At 33.5% G+C, this 15,690-nt stretch overlaps 1 protein-coding gene across 1 annotated transcript in view; it reads left to right on the plus strand.

Moving 5' to 3' along the window:
- CDK13 (cyclin dependent kinase 13) overlaps nt 1–13,800 on the plus strand; it is a 99,958-nt gene extending 86,158 nt beyond the window's left edge. The window contains 5 exon segments of the mRNA XM_079151748.1: nt 1,084–1,200; nt 1,765–1,896; nt 8,362–8,567; nt 11,362–11,811; nt 12,298–13,800. Coding sequence (XP_079007874.1) covers nt 1,084–1,200; nt 1,765–1,896; nt 8,362–8,567; nt 11,362–11,811; nt 12,298–13,148 — 1,756 coding nt within the window. The 3' untranslated portion in view covers nt 13,149–13,800.
- Nucleotides 13,801–15,690: the final 1,890 nt, after the last annotated feature.

The raw sequence follows: 15,690 nt of genomic DNA on the forward strand, positions 1-15,690 counted from the left end.
GGTTTAAGTGGAAGAGAATGGGAATGTATAAAAAATAAGATCTTAATATTTTAAAAACTTACAGAAATACTAAACTGTATTGAGACCAAAGTATATTTCAGTGACAAAAAAAAGTTTTCTCATATACTTGTGTTTCTGAGGTAGCATTCTAAAGCTCATCTAAAGAAAGTTTGGTAACTGGCTATCTCTTTTGTGTGCATTTTAACCTGTTTATGTTATATATGGAATTTTTTGTCTCGGTCATGGGTAGACATTTTTTTCACATGTGGCAATTATCTGACAGTTATACAGACAACATACATGTATCTTTCATATTTGATATGTTCACCTTAATCATATTTAACCAATATTTCATCTATATATTACTGAATCGATTAGTTTTTTAATGTTCAATAGCTGGAGTTACCTATTTTTTATAGGATATCTTCTGAAAATTATAACAAGAATTTACTAATTGTTATCAAGTTAATGAAGATTTTCAAGATACAGAAAGTTTCAAGATGCAGAAAGGAAAGGAGTTAAAATTTCTGAATGTCTTATGATTAGTGGCATTACTTAAACTGAAGAACTTTAATATTTTAAGATTGTACCTTTAGGGTCGTCCGGTTTACATTCAGTTGCAGTCTTTACTACAATTACCATCCTGAGATGGTATAGGAAATCTGTTTCTGCTATTATTGTAGACAACTTTATATTCATTTGAAGAGGAAGTGCCAGGTACCCACAAAACAAAGTGAGACGCATACTGTAATACAGTTCCATAATTTATTGGCATAAAATTTTTTATGTTGGTTTTAAGACTAGACCATGTATTTTGAATGTCACCTGTGTTTTAAGATTTTATTTTGCAAATATGAAGGTTCTCTACCTACAGGAATGCTTGGGTTGTTAGAAGCATCTATTGGAAATAAATTGATTTCTTTAATTAACTCGAGATGACTAAAGTATTTCATTAGACTTTTTATACGTTGTATAAAAGCTTCAACTTTTGTGTACTTGAGAATCAGTTAATGTTTGTAGAACAGTTGTATTATTTTTTTCTGTGTAGTTTATAGTGATGTACTTCTTTTTGTGATTATATAGCCGTATATGTGGGAGTCCATGTCCTGCAGTGTGGCCTGATGTAATCAAACTACCATATTTCAACACCATGAAACCAAAGAAGCAGTATCGTCGCAAGTTAAGAGAAGAATTTGTTTTGTAAGAAGTGAATGCTTAAGTATCCATATTACATTGAATTTAAGTTATTTCTTGTGAATTCTAAATATCACTTGATCCTCTTGATCTTTGGTGGATCTATCCAGTTCTGCTAGGCCTTTTAATTTTGAGTTTGCCTTCAGTACGTGCAAATTTCCTTTTCATCGGTGATTTGAGTTGTATGGTTGATTTGGTGCTTACGCCTAAGGATTTCAGTGATATCGTTTTAAATTTTATTGATACCATCTTTCAAGTTACTTAAGTTTACTTTGGTTTAGGAAACTATTCTGCTTGGTTTTTACTTTGTTATAATCAAGTTGCCAATAGAATAATAAAATACATTGTTTTTCCCAATTAGTTATAAAAATTGTGTAAATATAATAAAATATTTCATCAAAGGAAAATTTGAGATTAATTGGGAATAAAGTGTGAACATAAAATGCTATATTTAAATAATTTGATTTTAATTTTAAAAAATTAACTAAAAATAATTTGCTTTAAGCTTCTAAAGAAACACTAAACCTATGTTTACAAAAAATATATGACTTTTGTAATCCTCTCATGTAGTATTCCTGCAGCTGCTTTAGACTTATTTGATTACATGCTGGCCTTGGATCCTAGTAAGCGCTGCACCGCTGAGCAGGCTCTTCAGTGCGAGTTCCTACGAGATGTTGAACCCTCAAAAATGCCTCCACCGGAGTAAGTGGCTTTTTACTATATTAGATTTCACATATCTAGAATCTGGACAGTTTTAATAACATCTGTATATAATGATCAAAAGATTTTCCATGCCTAATTAAGTTGAAAGAAACCAAAATAAATAAAACTGCAGTAGCATTTGTAATTTGCACATGTAGATAGATGCTTTCTTAATGTTGAGCTAACCATGAGATGCAGCCTTTCTTTAGCTAATGTTGACTTAGTTCTTCTTAAGGTTTTGTAATGTATTTCAGCTTTAAGAAAATATTACTGCTGATGCCGATTCTATCAATACTTATACTACTACTAGTACTATAATAGCTAAAATTTTAAGTGTTATGCTGTTTTTCATATATTATATTCATCTTTATAATCCTCTAAGGTAGGTATTATTATCCTTATCACCATTTTACAGAAGAGGAAGCAGGCTCAAAGAGGTTAAGAAACTTGCCCAAGAATACAAATCTAGTAAAGAGTGGAGCCAGCTCTCAAATTTTAGTCAAATAAGAAAGAGAAATTTTGGAAATACTCTATAGCATCCTAAACAATAGAAAATCCTTATCATTGATTAAAAGAATATTAAGTATCAAAAGCATATATAGAATGAGTTATTGTATGATGGAGGGAAAATGCATTGTTTCAGAATTAGAATAGCTGTGTTTTTGAACCTTCACCTTCTCATAGCTCTTAAAATATCTCCAGGTTTGATTTGGGGAGAGAAAAGGGGAGAAAACAGTCCTTTTGCTTCTTTCTTGATAGGGTCTAGAAACTTTGTAGTTTTGAGTTTTTTTTTTTTTTTTTTTTTTTTTTTTTAGTAATTTTTAACACAATGAGGAATATCATTAAAAACAAGACTAGTCCTATAATAAAATGTGTCTTTTAAATAAAATTAACATATTTTGTATGAATAAACATGGGCTTTGAAATTCAAATCCTGGCTCTTCTACTTATCAGATTGGGCTTACTGATTTTCTGTGAAGCTGTTACATTTAGCATCATTAGATTTTATTGAGCACTGGGGTTGTAGCTCAGTGGTGGAGCACCTGCCTGCCTTGCATATCTGAGGCACTGGGTTCAATCCTCAGCACCACATAAAAATAAATAAATAAAATAAGGTTATTGTGTCTATCTACAACTAAAAATATTTTTAAAAAGAAAATACTTTAAAAATATTTTATCGAACTACGTATGGATAGCCTTTAGGATGATTTAAAAAAAAAAAAAGGCAAATCTGTCATCTGACGTGCTGAGGAACCTGAATCAGTCACTGTTAAATTGATTTTTTTAATATTTTCTTTGCTTATCAGTGTGTATTAGTAGTCTCGAAACTTTGACTCTGCTAAGAATTTTTTTAAACTTTTGATTTGGAAAATTTTCAACTCTAATTAAAAAAAAGGAAGAATAATAAAATGAGCATTCATATCCTTTATGTAGATTCACCAGTTATTAGTATTTGGATACATTGGCATTATCACTATATAAATTTTTCCCTGAAGTGTTTAAATATTGTTTTGTGGAGATAACACTTCATTTATAAATATTATATGTCTGTAAGAACTTAGACTTTTACATACTTAAAATACTAGAACTTTCACATTGTAATATCTGATAGTCCATATTCAGATTTCCCTAGTGGCCCACTTTTTATTAACCTTTTATTTTAAATTAAACTGATTCAGACTTCACACATTGTATTTTGTTTGTGTGTCTTTAGGGCTTTTATGATTGATATTCTTTGAAAAATCCAAGTTAGCTGTTTCATAAAACATTCTATAATCTGAATTTGATTGCTTTCATGTGATCAGAATTAGTTAATATTTTTTCAGGGCAAGCATCCTATCTAGCCAGGCATGGTGGTACACACCTGTAATCTCAGTGGCTTGGAAGGCTGAGGTAGGAAGATCTCAAGTTCGAGGTCAGCCTCAGCAACTTAGATAGACCGTGTCTCAAAATAAAAATATAAAAAGAACTGGGGATGTAGCTTAATGTTAAGCACCCCTGGGTTCAATCCCCATTGCCCCCAGACAATAAATACTATGTATGGTGATGTGTGCTTCCTGTTGTTCCACATCAAGAGGAATATATTATTTTGTTCCATTATTAATAATTCTCATTTTAATCACTTTAGTTTGTGCTCCTGAGAGAATTCTGATAAAACTGTTGAGCATATTTTCTGTTGACATCTAAACTTCTTAAATCAAGGGTTTAAATAGTTGTAAAAGATATCATTTTTAATATATTTTAAATGTTGACATTGTAAAGTAGAGCAGTCACATTAGTCTTTCCCTGAACTAGCAAATATATCCAGTAGAATCTAAATATGGTAGCATTTCTATACCCATCTGTAATCACTTAGAAAATGTTCAACAGTTAGACATTGTTCCTTTTCCATATTGAAATTCCATTACTTTTGTGGTTTTTTTTTTCCCCACATAAGGGAGTTTATTAAGCAAACAGAGCGTCTCCCTGCAGGGTAAGAGGAAAAGAGAAAGGGTGCGCGCTAGAGAGAGTATGAAAAGCTAGGAGGAGAAAGTAAGCAAGTGTGTAGGAGAGAAAAGCAAGAGAAAAGATCCTGCAGGTTTTTATTCTACTGTAACATGTCTTACATTAATTACCCTATGTATACATCTTTAGAATAAGTATATGTATATAAATGAAAATTTAATTTTAAAACATTTCCTGTGACTAATGTATCACATTATGCCATGTAAGTAGTGCATACTTCAACTTAAAAAAAAAGGAAAAAATATCATTGAAATCTAATGAAGGTGTAGCTGTTGATTAATATTATTCTAGAGAGCAATTCAGTTCCACAATTTATTGTTATTTTATTATTTATTTTTTGTGGTGCTTAGTATCAATCCTAGGGTCTCATGCATGCTAGGCAAGTGCTCTACCACTGTGCTACAGCCCCAGCCTTATTTTTTATTTTTATGAATATCTTTAAAATAAGTATTTGAGAGTAGAAGGCGCTGCTCATCATTATATCACTCTGAATTTCTTCCACATTACATATCAAAAATCTTCTACGAAAAGTGATTTTTAATAACTTTAAGACATCAATTTAAAGTTTTTGTCTCCTTCAGTTTTCTTGATAGTAAAGAATTAGAAACCATGTTAACTACAAAAGGATTTCTTATATAGTCATTAAGTATTCAGTTTAGTTTTCACTGACTTTGGGTTTTTTTTTTTTTTTTTTTTTTTTTTTTTTTTTTTTTGTATTTTTTGATACCTGGGATTGAACCCTAGGGCACTTACCCACTGAGCCACATCCCCAGCCCTCTTTTTTTCTTCTCTTTTTGAAATTTTGAAACAGAGTCTCACTAAGTTGCTTAGGGCTTTGCTAAGTTGCTGAGCTTTGAACTTGGAATCCTGCCTCAGCCTCCCCAGCCTCTGGGAATTACAGGCATGAACCACTACGCCTGGCTATCAGTGCTTATTAAATAACTTTTTGTAATACTTGTACCTTTTCCCATAAACTGTAATTATCGTTAAATCACCTAAATTAAACTTAAATTTTATCAGAGCATACCTGACTGCATTTTTAAAAAATTAAAATAAACATGTTAGTACACATTTGAGGGACATTCTGTAAACTGGTAATATGTTATGGAATTATTTTGTTAGATAAATTAGTAAAGCAGTCAGGTAGAGATTATAATGGCATTGATTCAATATTTAAATAACAAAGTTATGAGCATAGAGCATTTCATTTTATATAGGATGTAAGAGTAGTAAAAATTATAAACTACTTCTGAGTTAAGGACTATGAAGAAAGGCATAGATGTTCCTTTGATAAAATTATATCAATTTTTCAGAATAATCAAATGAGTGGCATATTAAATTAATCAGAAATAATTCCATTAATTGTTTTATAAGGTGAGATATAATCATTGGAATAAATATTTCATGATAAGACCTGATGAAAATTGTTTTAACCTACCTTACTGAATGATGGTCAGTTGATATCAAATGTGAATATTGTGCCTACTATGTGAGGGGCATATCCAAGTGCTTACATATTACCTCCACCCCCATAGAGTGGGTAGTGTTGTTAATACCATTTTTAAAGATAAGGAAACTGAGGCATAAAGGTCAAGTTACTTGCTTAGTGAGACATAGCAGATAAGTGGCTAAGCCTGAATTTGAACCAAACTTCCTTCATTTGGTTAATTTGGAAAATATTCCTGGTCTATCTAAAAGCATCAGCACTAACTGGGCACTGTGGCACACACCTGTAATCCCAGTGACTTGGGAGGCAGAGGCAGGAGGATCTTGAGTTCAAAAGCCAGCCTCAGCAAAATAGGGCTGGGGATGTGACTCAGTGTTTGAGTGGCCCTGAGTTCAATCCTCTGTATCCCCAATATAAATAAATATATAAAAGAATCAGCCTTGCTAACCTTTTTGTTTTAGCTGTTTTGTATGTAATGTTTATCTTACCTAGAGTTGAGTGTTGAGATAACCCGTAAAGGAACTCTTAAGTTTAAATTGTGGGAGGAAACAGAGCCCTTTTTATGGATTACTTTGCTCTGCTCTCATGAGGCTGTCCTGTAAGAGCACTTCATTTCTTGACCATCAGAATTTAAGAGGGGATATCACTTCATTGACCCACCCTGCAGTATTATAGTATATCCGAATTCAGAGTATCCCAAAAGAGCTAGGGCTCATATACTGTGCTCCCTCCCTCCCCCACATACACACAGATATACACAGAAAGGAAAGTCTTTGAAGGATTTGTGATGCCTTAAAGCTTCATACCAATATTTCAAATTGTACCTTTGTTTGTTACTCCAGGAGGTTTTTACACGCTGAGGCAATGCACCATAGTAAGATGGCTGAGAGGTATGCCTTTGTTTTGTTTTCAGACCTCAGGTGCATAGACTTGGTTTAATCATAATCCTTGTGTCACTCATCATTGGTCCATGCATGGCTCTCTTTTATTTTTTAATTAGTTATTTTAAATAATGTTAATAAGCAGCCATGAACCTACCAAACAAAAGCTGGAACTTTGAAAATAACCTACTTTAATCATATCATAACCCTTCTTCCCACTTATCCCCTTGCTTTCTTCCACCTGAGGTAACCATCATCCCTGTTTTTTTGTTTGTTTTTTTGGTATATACTTTTTGTTGCCATCTGTATGTACTCATAAGTTATATTTTAGAATTTTAGTTTTTAATTTTATAAAAGGGTATCGTACTATCTGTAATCTTTGGGAAATGACCTTTTTTACTAATATTTTATTATATTGCTAAGATTCAACCACAGTGTTGCATATGCCTTTATTTTATAACACAAAAGTAATTGCAAAAGAGGAGGTGTGAAAGAACTTGCTTGAACATGCAGGCCATTTTCAAAGCTCAGTCTTAGGAAAAAGGTTATGTGGATATGGAAATTCCCTTAAAACAATTCCAGGTGTACCCCCTTGGGAAGGCTTCATGTACTTCTTGAGGTTAACATCAGGTTGAGGACTTACAGGTATATATCACAAGATGGAGTTACTTAAAGAAATTTATAGATATTCTGGGCAAGTTTACTAACCTTTCCAAGCCTCAATTTTCTTATCTTGAAATAAATATAATGTTTGCACGGGATTTTTTGTTAGGGTAAGAAGAAAACATTTATTAATCACATATTTATGTCTTTCTTTAAGCAAAAGCTAGTCTGTAGTGATAAGAGTTTTTAAGAAATTACATTCTGGTCATCATTTCAGAATTGTGGATGATTTTGATAGTTTACTAGTTATTCAGAACTCTGTTGATGAGTGATGACCCTCCCATTGCTTAAAGTACCTATTTTTGAAACTCATCTGTAGCATCAGGGTAATTCCAGAGCATTTGGTTATAAAAGAAAAGAGATTATTAAAAAGTAAAAGCTTTTACTAGAAAGTTTTTCAGAAATGTCATGTTCTAGCCTTTATTTCTTTTTTTATCTTGTATCTAGTTTCTGTAAATCGCATGTTTCTGCCTCCTTCATGTCCGATTCAGTCTAAGATGTATATGATAAGAATTGACTATAAAAGGTTGCACCAAGGATAATGTTAGCCTACTTTTATGAATATATATTCTTCATTCAGAACTTTGATAATTGATTATTTATTGACTATTTAGAAGACAAAGAAAAATTGTTCATCTATAAAAATAAAGCCCTGAAGGACATGGGGCAAGGATGGTTTTTATTGGGGGAGTTTTACAAAGTGTGTATATGAAGTCTTCAAGAATGATTTGGGGGCTTGGAATGACTTTGGTGCTACTTAGTAATGTTAGCATATTTTTTGATGAAGAAATACCATTCATGGGCTGGGGTTGTGGCTCAGTGGTAGAACACTTGCCTGGCATGTGTGCGGCACTGGGTTCAATTCTCAGCACTGCATATAAATAAATAAAGGTCCATTGACAACTAAAATAAAGAAAAAAGATTAAAAAAAAATACCATTCACAATTTAATACTCATATATATTTTCAGCCTTCCTTTATGGCAAGATTGTCATGAGTTATGGAGTAAAAAGCGAAGAAGACAGAAGCAGATGGGCATGACTGATGATGTTTCCACAATTAAAGCCCCCAGAAAGGACTTGTCTTTGGGCTTAGATGACAGCAGAACCAACACACCCCAGGGTGTGTTGCCATCTACACAACTGAAATCTCAGGGCAACTCAAATGTAGCACCTGGTCAGTAATATTTTACATGGGTTGGTTTTCTTCACATTCTTTTGTGACTAATATTGATTATCACTCTATTATCAAAGCATCTGGCTAAAAGATGAAAATTAAGGTTTATTCATGGAACCTGATATATCCTTATTATTTGTTTGTGCCAGTATAGAAGTTTCATTGCTTCTGGCACCACAATTTTTAGCAATCTCAAGGTAAGATAATTTCTAAAGAAATAACAACTTACTTATGATTGGTGGTTGGTCAGATTTCTCTTTTTCCCTTTTTCCCTAGTGCAGGACTCAGTACATCTTTTACTAACACTATTCTTCGGGAGGCTCAGCGCTCAATGTCTGTGGATGCTTACGGAATAGGAAGAAGAAGATAGGAAAGACAGCCAAAAATCATAATGGGAACTCTTTCATGCCATTTATAATGCCCTCAGGTCACTCAATGATATGTATTTCCTGTTACATCATAGAATTTCAAAGATTGGAATCTGATATTTGTGCCAGAAATAAGATATGATAAAGAAGGATATTTTATATCCACTTATTTTGGTAAAAATTTAGATTTCTTCCTCTGACTCAGTCTATAATAGGACTAACTTTCTTCATGGAAAGTTAGTTAGCTTTTCAGTGTTTTCAGAAGTGGTGTTAAAATTACCTCATTTAGTTAATAACTTTTTAAAAATGAAATGTTTCTTATTTTGTTTCAAGAACCCAAAAACATTCAGCTTTGGTTTAATTATTTTTTACAAAGTTGATATAAAAGAAGTGTGTGTGTGTTTAAGTAGTGATTTGTTAAACCTGAAAAAATAGACCAGCACTGATTGAAATGAGTAAATGTTGATCATTCAGTTGATTAAAAGAGATTTATGGATCATATTGAACTTTGGAACTTTTGGTGGTTGAGTATAAATATAGAGTAGATTAGTTGAGAAAGATTACCATTAATGCTTGCCCATATAATCTACAAGTTTATCTTTGACCTTGGTTAGACCACACATATAAAGTACTTCAGTACTTTTAAAAACCAAAGCAGTGGTTATTTGTTATTCAGACATGTTCTTTTTTGAAAGTGTGAAGTTGCTGTACACATGAGAATATTTGATACATATATATTTTACATCCCTTTTGTATAATAGAGTTAATCTATATCATATTCAGTATTTTCTTATAAAAAATGTAAACTATGAAAGGCAAAAAGAGAAGAGTAATTGTTCATATTATATATATATATGTTATATGTTTTACATACTCTACTATTTAAAGAGGATTTGAGATGGAAATAATGAAGTTTAAAGGATATAGTCAGTTGTCTCAGGTAATAATTGTCATATTTAACATGATTGTTAGGAGGAGAGTAGGAGCAAACCTAGAAGAATAGAGGGTGGTTTACTTTAGCTGGTAAAAAATGAACTGCCTTTTCTGGGCTCACTTTATATTGTTACTTGTCTCTAAGTTAATTCTTCATATGATGGAGAGTTTTATTTTCTTATTTTGATTTTGTAAACACTAATTTATATTAAGAAGTGAATCTTTTTTGTTTTAAATAAGAATGCATCCTCTTTGCTTCATTTTATCATCAGTGGTTTGAAATAAGAAAACACCCCTATTCCAGAAGAGACACTTCTGTAAAAGAGTATATCCCTGAGTTCACATGGTGATTATTTATGCTACTAAGAGAAATAAAAAGGAAAATGAGTAAAACTGGCCCTTGGGATATAGCAGACTAACATGGTGTCTTGTGAATGCTTGTGGATCATGAGAAGAATTTGCAAAAGTTTGTTTTGAATTAACAAAAAAAAAATACTGAGAAGTAATAAAAAATATCTCAAAATATATGTGATATTAAAAAATAGCAGTATGAATATGAATAGCATTAATCATCAGCCTTTTTCATCATCTTAGAGTGTCTTGTCTATTAGTCTGTCATCTGTGGTTATGGGAATTGCTTGTCAGTATCATCTGACCACCACATATAGTATAATATGTATTTGAGTCTTGTTAAATGTGATTCACATAAGCTTGCACAAGAATCTGTGTCAACCATCCCAAGTTTAAACTGAAAATCGGAAGGAACAATTGAATCTGTTACACAGGTGATGAGTTAATGCTCTCATATATGCGTATAATAAGCATATTTCTTTAAGCATTCCTAACTTACCAAAAGTAAAAACAGACATTTATCAGAGTTGGTAAAACATCCTAGATTAAATTTACTGCAAAGACAAAGTTAGATTCTTGAGTAATAAACTTTACTTTAGAGAGGAAATAAGGTGTAGTAGTTTAAGAACTCAGATTCTAGAATCAGAGTTTAGATATCACCCCTGCAGTTTCTAAAATCTGTGACCTTAGGCACCAAGTTACATAGTCTCTTTAGGTTGGTTTCTTTTTCAGTGAAATTGAGGCTAGTAAGGTGGTTGTGGAGAAGAAAGGATATAAAATGCTGAGAAAGTACCTGACACTCTGTAGGATATATCATCATTATTCACTTCCCATTTACAAAGTGATATTTTCCTGGTTAAATATATAGTGTGGGGTTCTACTGATAGTTTTAATTTTTCCTTCTGAAATATTTACTGCTAAAATTTACTTATTGAAAATTGATTGCAGTTCTTTTTTGCCCTGTTTGTTTCAGTTACATCTTAAATGTCATAATGGGGAACTAGATTGACGTGCCTTTTTCACAATGTTTCTGAAGCACTCTCCTTCAAATGTATATTTTAATATAGTAACATGGAGCCATTTGGAGGGTGGGAGGAACTGTGGATTTTGGCAGTTCTAATTAATACAAATTTTGTCTTTAGTAATAACAGGCCCTGGACAGCAGTTAAACCACAGTGAATTGGCAATTCTACTAAACCTACTACAGTCTAAAACAAGTGTTAATATGGCTGATTTTGTCCAAGTGTTGAACATTAAGGTAAACTCTGAGACTCAACAGCAGCTAAATAAAATAAACCTTCCTGCTGGAATTTTGGCAACAGGTGAAAAACAGACAGATCCATCAACACCACAACAGGAGCCTTCGAAACCATTGGGAGGAATTCAGCCTTCTCAGACCGTCCAGCCTAAAGTGGAGACTGATGCTGCTCAAGCGGCTGTGCAGAGTGCATTTGCAGTTCTGTTGACTCAGTTAATAAAGGCTCAGCAGTCAAAGCAGAAAGATGTGCTACTAGAAGAAAGGGAAAATGGATCAGGACATGAAGCATCATTACAACTCAGGCCACCTCCAGAACCTAGCACACCGGTATCGGGTGAGTGTGTAAATACCAGATTACTAACACAGCTGTATTCATACTGTTTTCTTGCTGTTGCTGGTTATCTATAATGCACATTATTTAGTCACATTACTCAGAGATGGTCTGAAAATTCTTAGGTCACTGGTTTCCTAGTTTGTTTATTCCCAAGGATGGATTCTTTAACAAATTATCCAGGTGTGACATAATTCATTACAATGCTGTAAACTTTTCTAAGGTCAACCTGTGGTTAAAAGATAATCTTTTATTCCAAATATAAAAGAATATTTGACCAAGGCATAAACTTTATGCATACTTTTATCCTATACTTAAATGGTAGCAGGCAACATTACAATTGTGTAAACTTTTTTCCTTTTTATTCAGTGTTTTTCCAGAGTCGGAACATCCAGTCATCTTTAGGAGGACCCATAGAAAACATCATCTATTATGAATATTTAGTTGTCTGTGGTAGCTTTTGACTCATTTTTGCTTTGTTTCACTTAGGGCAAGATGACCTCATTCAGCACCAAGACAGGAGGATTTTGGAGCTAACACCAGAACCAGACCGGCCTCGGATTTTGCCTCCTGATCAACGTCCTCCTGAGCCTCCTGAACCACCACCAGTCACTGAGGAAGATCTGGATTATCGGACAGAAAGCCAGCATGTACCTACCACTAGTTCTTCATTAACTGATCCTCATGCTGGTGTGAAAGCAGCCCTGTTACAGCTGCTTGCTCAGCACCAGCCCCAGGATGATCCCAAAAGAGAAGGTGGTATTGATTATCCAGCAGGAGACACTTATGTGCCCACTTCAGACTACAAGGACAGCTTTGGATCCTCTTCTTTCTCTTCTGCTCCTTATGTTAGTAATGATGGTCTAGGAAGTAGTTCTGCTCCACCATTGGAACGACGTAGCTTCATTGGAAACTCAGATATTCAGTCTTTGGATAACTACAGTACTGCTTCATCTCATTCTGGTGGTCCACCTCAGCCTTCTGCCTTTTCTGAGTCATTTCCCAGTTCAGTAGCTGGATATGGAGACATTTACCTCAATGCTGGTCCCATGTTGTTTAGTGGAGACAAGGACCATAGATTTGAATATAGCCATGGTCCTATTGCAGTCCTGGCAAACAGCAGTGACCCTTCCACAGGGTCAGAGAGTACTCATCCGTTGCCAGCAAAGATGCACAACTATAACTATGGTGGTAATTTACAGGAAAATCCAGGTGGCCCCAGCCTCATGCATGGACAGACCTGGACTTCTCCTGCCCAAGGGCCTGGATATTCACAAGGATACAGGGGACACATTAGCACATCGGCTGGCAGAGGTCGAGGGAGAGGGTTACCATTCTGAGTATCTGTTTTTCCTCAGGCACATCATTTTTATCTGGAAAGACTTTTCTAGCTGCAATTTAAGGCAGCAATCCAAGAGACTTGAATAATATTAATTCAACAACAGCTTTATTTTTATGTGGAAAAGGGTCTTGCATACAATAGTTTAAAAAAAAGACAAAAAAAACTTTGCTTAAATTCATGCTGTTCTTAAAACTAGATCTATTGATTGTACATCTTCACAAATTCTAGTTAACAATTTTATTTTGTATTCTTGCAGTTTTAAGTGGATGCTAATCTTAGGGACATAAGCCTTTTATGACCCTCTTGCAGATCTTCTGAACTATGCACATTTGTGCTTTTTTTGTAAGTTTGGACCAACTTTTATGTAACAAACAACCCCTCCCTGCCCCCCTCCAGTTTTACAACAATCAGAAAGGGCACTGATTTATTTGGTATTTTTCTTTTTACAAAGCTACCTTTAGTCAAAGGTCACTGTCAGTCTTTGCACCTGCTTTCAGTGTTATTGTGAAAGGTGTACTTTGTGCTCATTTCAGAAAATAAAACACAACCTTTCTCTTGATGCAACAGTTTTATAAAAAAAAAAAATGGTCAACGTTATTTTTGTTTGTTTTGCAGATTATCATAGTCTAGCAAAATGCATTCAAATGAAATAGTGGGTTTTATATGAAAAATATGGGGTGGGGAGGGTTAAGTAAGTGCCTTAACTGGTAAGCTTAAGGTCTGAAAAAGTAGTTAACCTTTACACCCATTTGTCTTTTAAAGGGAATCAATGCATTGTACTACAGAGGCAGGAAGCTCTCAAGTTTTGGGGGGCTGCCTATTCAGTCCCTGTTAGGTCCATTCCCTCTGCCTGTCACATTTTCTGCCTGTCTTTGGGCCATGTTATCTTTCACTACCACCTTCTCCTGTTAGGGAAGTGAGAACAAAGAAAAGGAGTAGACAGTACCTTTTGTTACTTCTGAGAAGTTCTAAAAAGTTTTGTCATTTAAATGGTTGAAGGTAATAATGAGAATTTTAGAGTTCCATTTTCTTTCAGGCTGTAATATTTTCCCTATTTTCATTTGGAGGGCAGGAGTTTAGAAGCAAGAATTAATAACAGTTTGCATAGTGTATTCAAGTTCATGGGAGGAGGGGTGGCAAACACCATATTTTTTAAGTTATGCAATTGCCATTTTAAGAAAAAGTCAACTCATTAACTAGAAATATTGCCTAGATTGAATTTGTTGAAGCAAAAAGAAATAGAGAAGACCTCTTATCTTCCTTCCCTCACTTTCTATAAAGTTTATTATGACTTCTGCCAGACGTACAGAATCTTAGTTCATTTTAACATTTTTTTCTTTTATTGAAAGTAACAAAGAAAGATGGAATAATTGTTATTTAAGCTGTAACGTCAGGTCTCGTTTTATGCGCGCACGCACGTGCACACACACACGTAATAATTTTGGAAAGGAACCAAAGGTAACTAACCAGTGTTTCCACCATCATTAAATGGAAAAATACTCTGGAAATCAAAGTTGTGCCAATTAACCATTTTGTTTTAATTGTTTAATCTTTTGATTGGAGTCTTAATATTGGAACAACTGTTACAGAAAGAAAATTGCTCCAGTTCTAAAGCCAGTTAACCCTGTGCTCTCTGACTTGTGAACCTGCATTTCAAAAACTATTTCAAAATAGTTTTGTAACAGTAAGCATATTTTAAAGAGGATAATTTACCATTTTACTATTATAAAATGAGTTGATGTCAGTTGACCATTTTATTTTTTGGTGGAATTTTTGTTGTTGGGAAGAAAAAATGAATGAAAGAAAAATTATTTTGCTTTTATTTGAATATTGGAGTACTAACAACTTATAATAAAACTACATTACAGGAAGTGAAGAAATATTTTGAAATTTAGCAAAATAGCTACAGTATTCAAGTCTCTGAAATTTTAATATGGTGAGTCTTAGAGCTTTAGACTTTCCTATAAGTGACAGTATCTAAATTATTCTTAATAGTCACACTTGATAATTCTGCTGACCATAAGCAGCTAACCTAAAATTGAAGATATTTATGTGACATGAATAGCCTGTGTTTTAAAAATTAAATATTTTATATAAAAGTGAACTGTGTTTGGATAGTTTTTCTAATTAAGCATTTCAGTTACATATTTATCCTGGGAATGTGGCTGGGAGGACAGGGAAATTGTTGACTTTGAAATGGAAAATTTGAACTGTACTTTCTAACATTATCCTAAGACAGCACTGCTTGTCGGACATAACAATACCTTATATATCATTTAGAAGAAGAAATGTTGCCAGTTAAATCACAACAATAAGATGTCATCAAGTGTAAGATAATCCCAGATTTAAGGTTGTTATTATATGAAAGAATGTCATTTAATTGATGAGATATGGTAGCAAAAATCCTAATGCCAACCCTCCATAACATTTATACCTTCATTCATTGAATTTGGATTAATAAATAGAGCATGGTTGGGAAATCACCGATTCTTTAGGTTATTTCTCCTACAGTGATCAGTGAGTATTGCATAAAATCTAAG

The sequence above is a fragment of the Sciurus vulgaris genome (genome assembly GCF_902686455.1).
Source record: "Sciurus vulgaris genome assembly, chromosome: 8".
Taxonomy (NCBI): domain Eukaryota; kingdom Metazoa; phylum Chordata; class Mammalia; order Rodentia; family Sciuridae; genus Sciurus; species Sciurus vulgaris.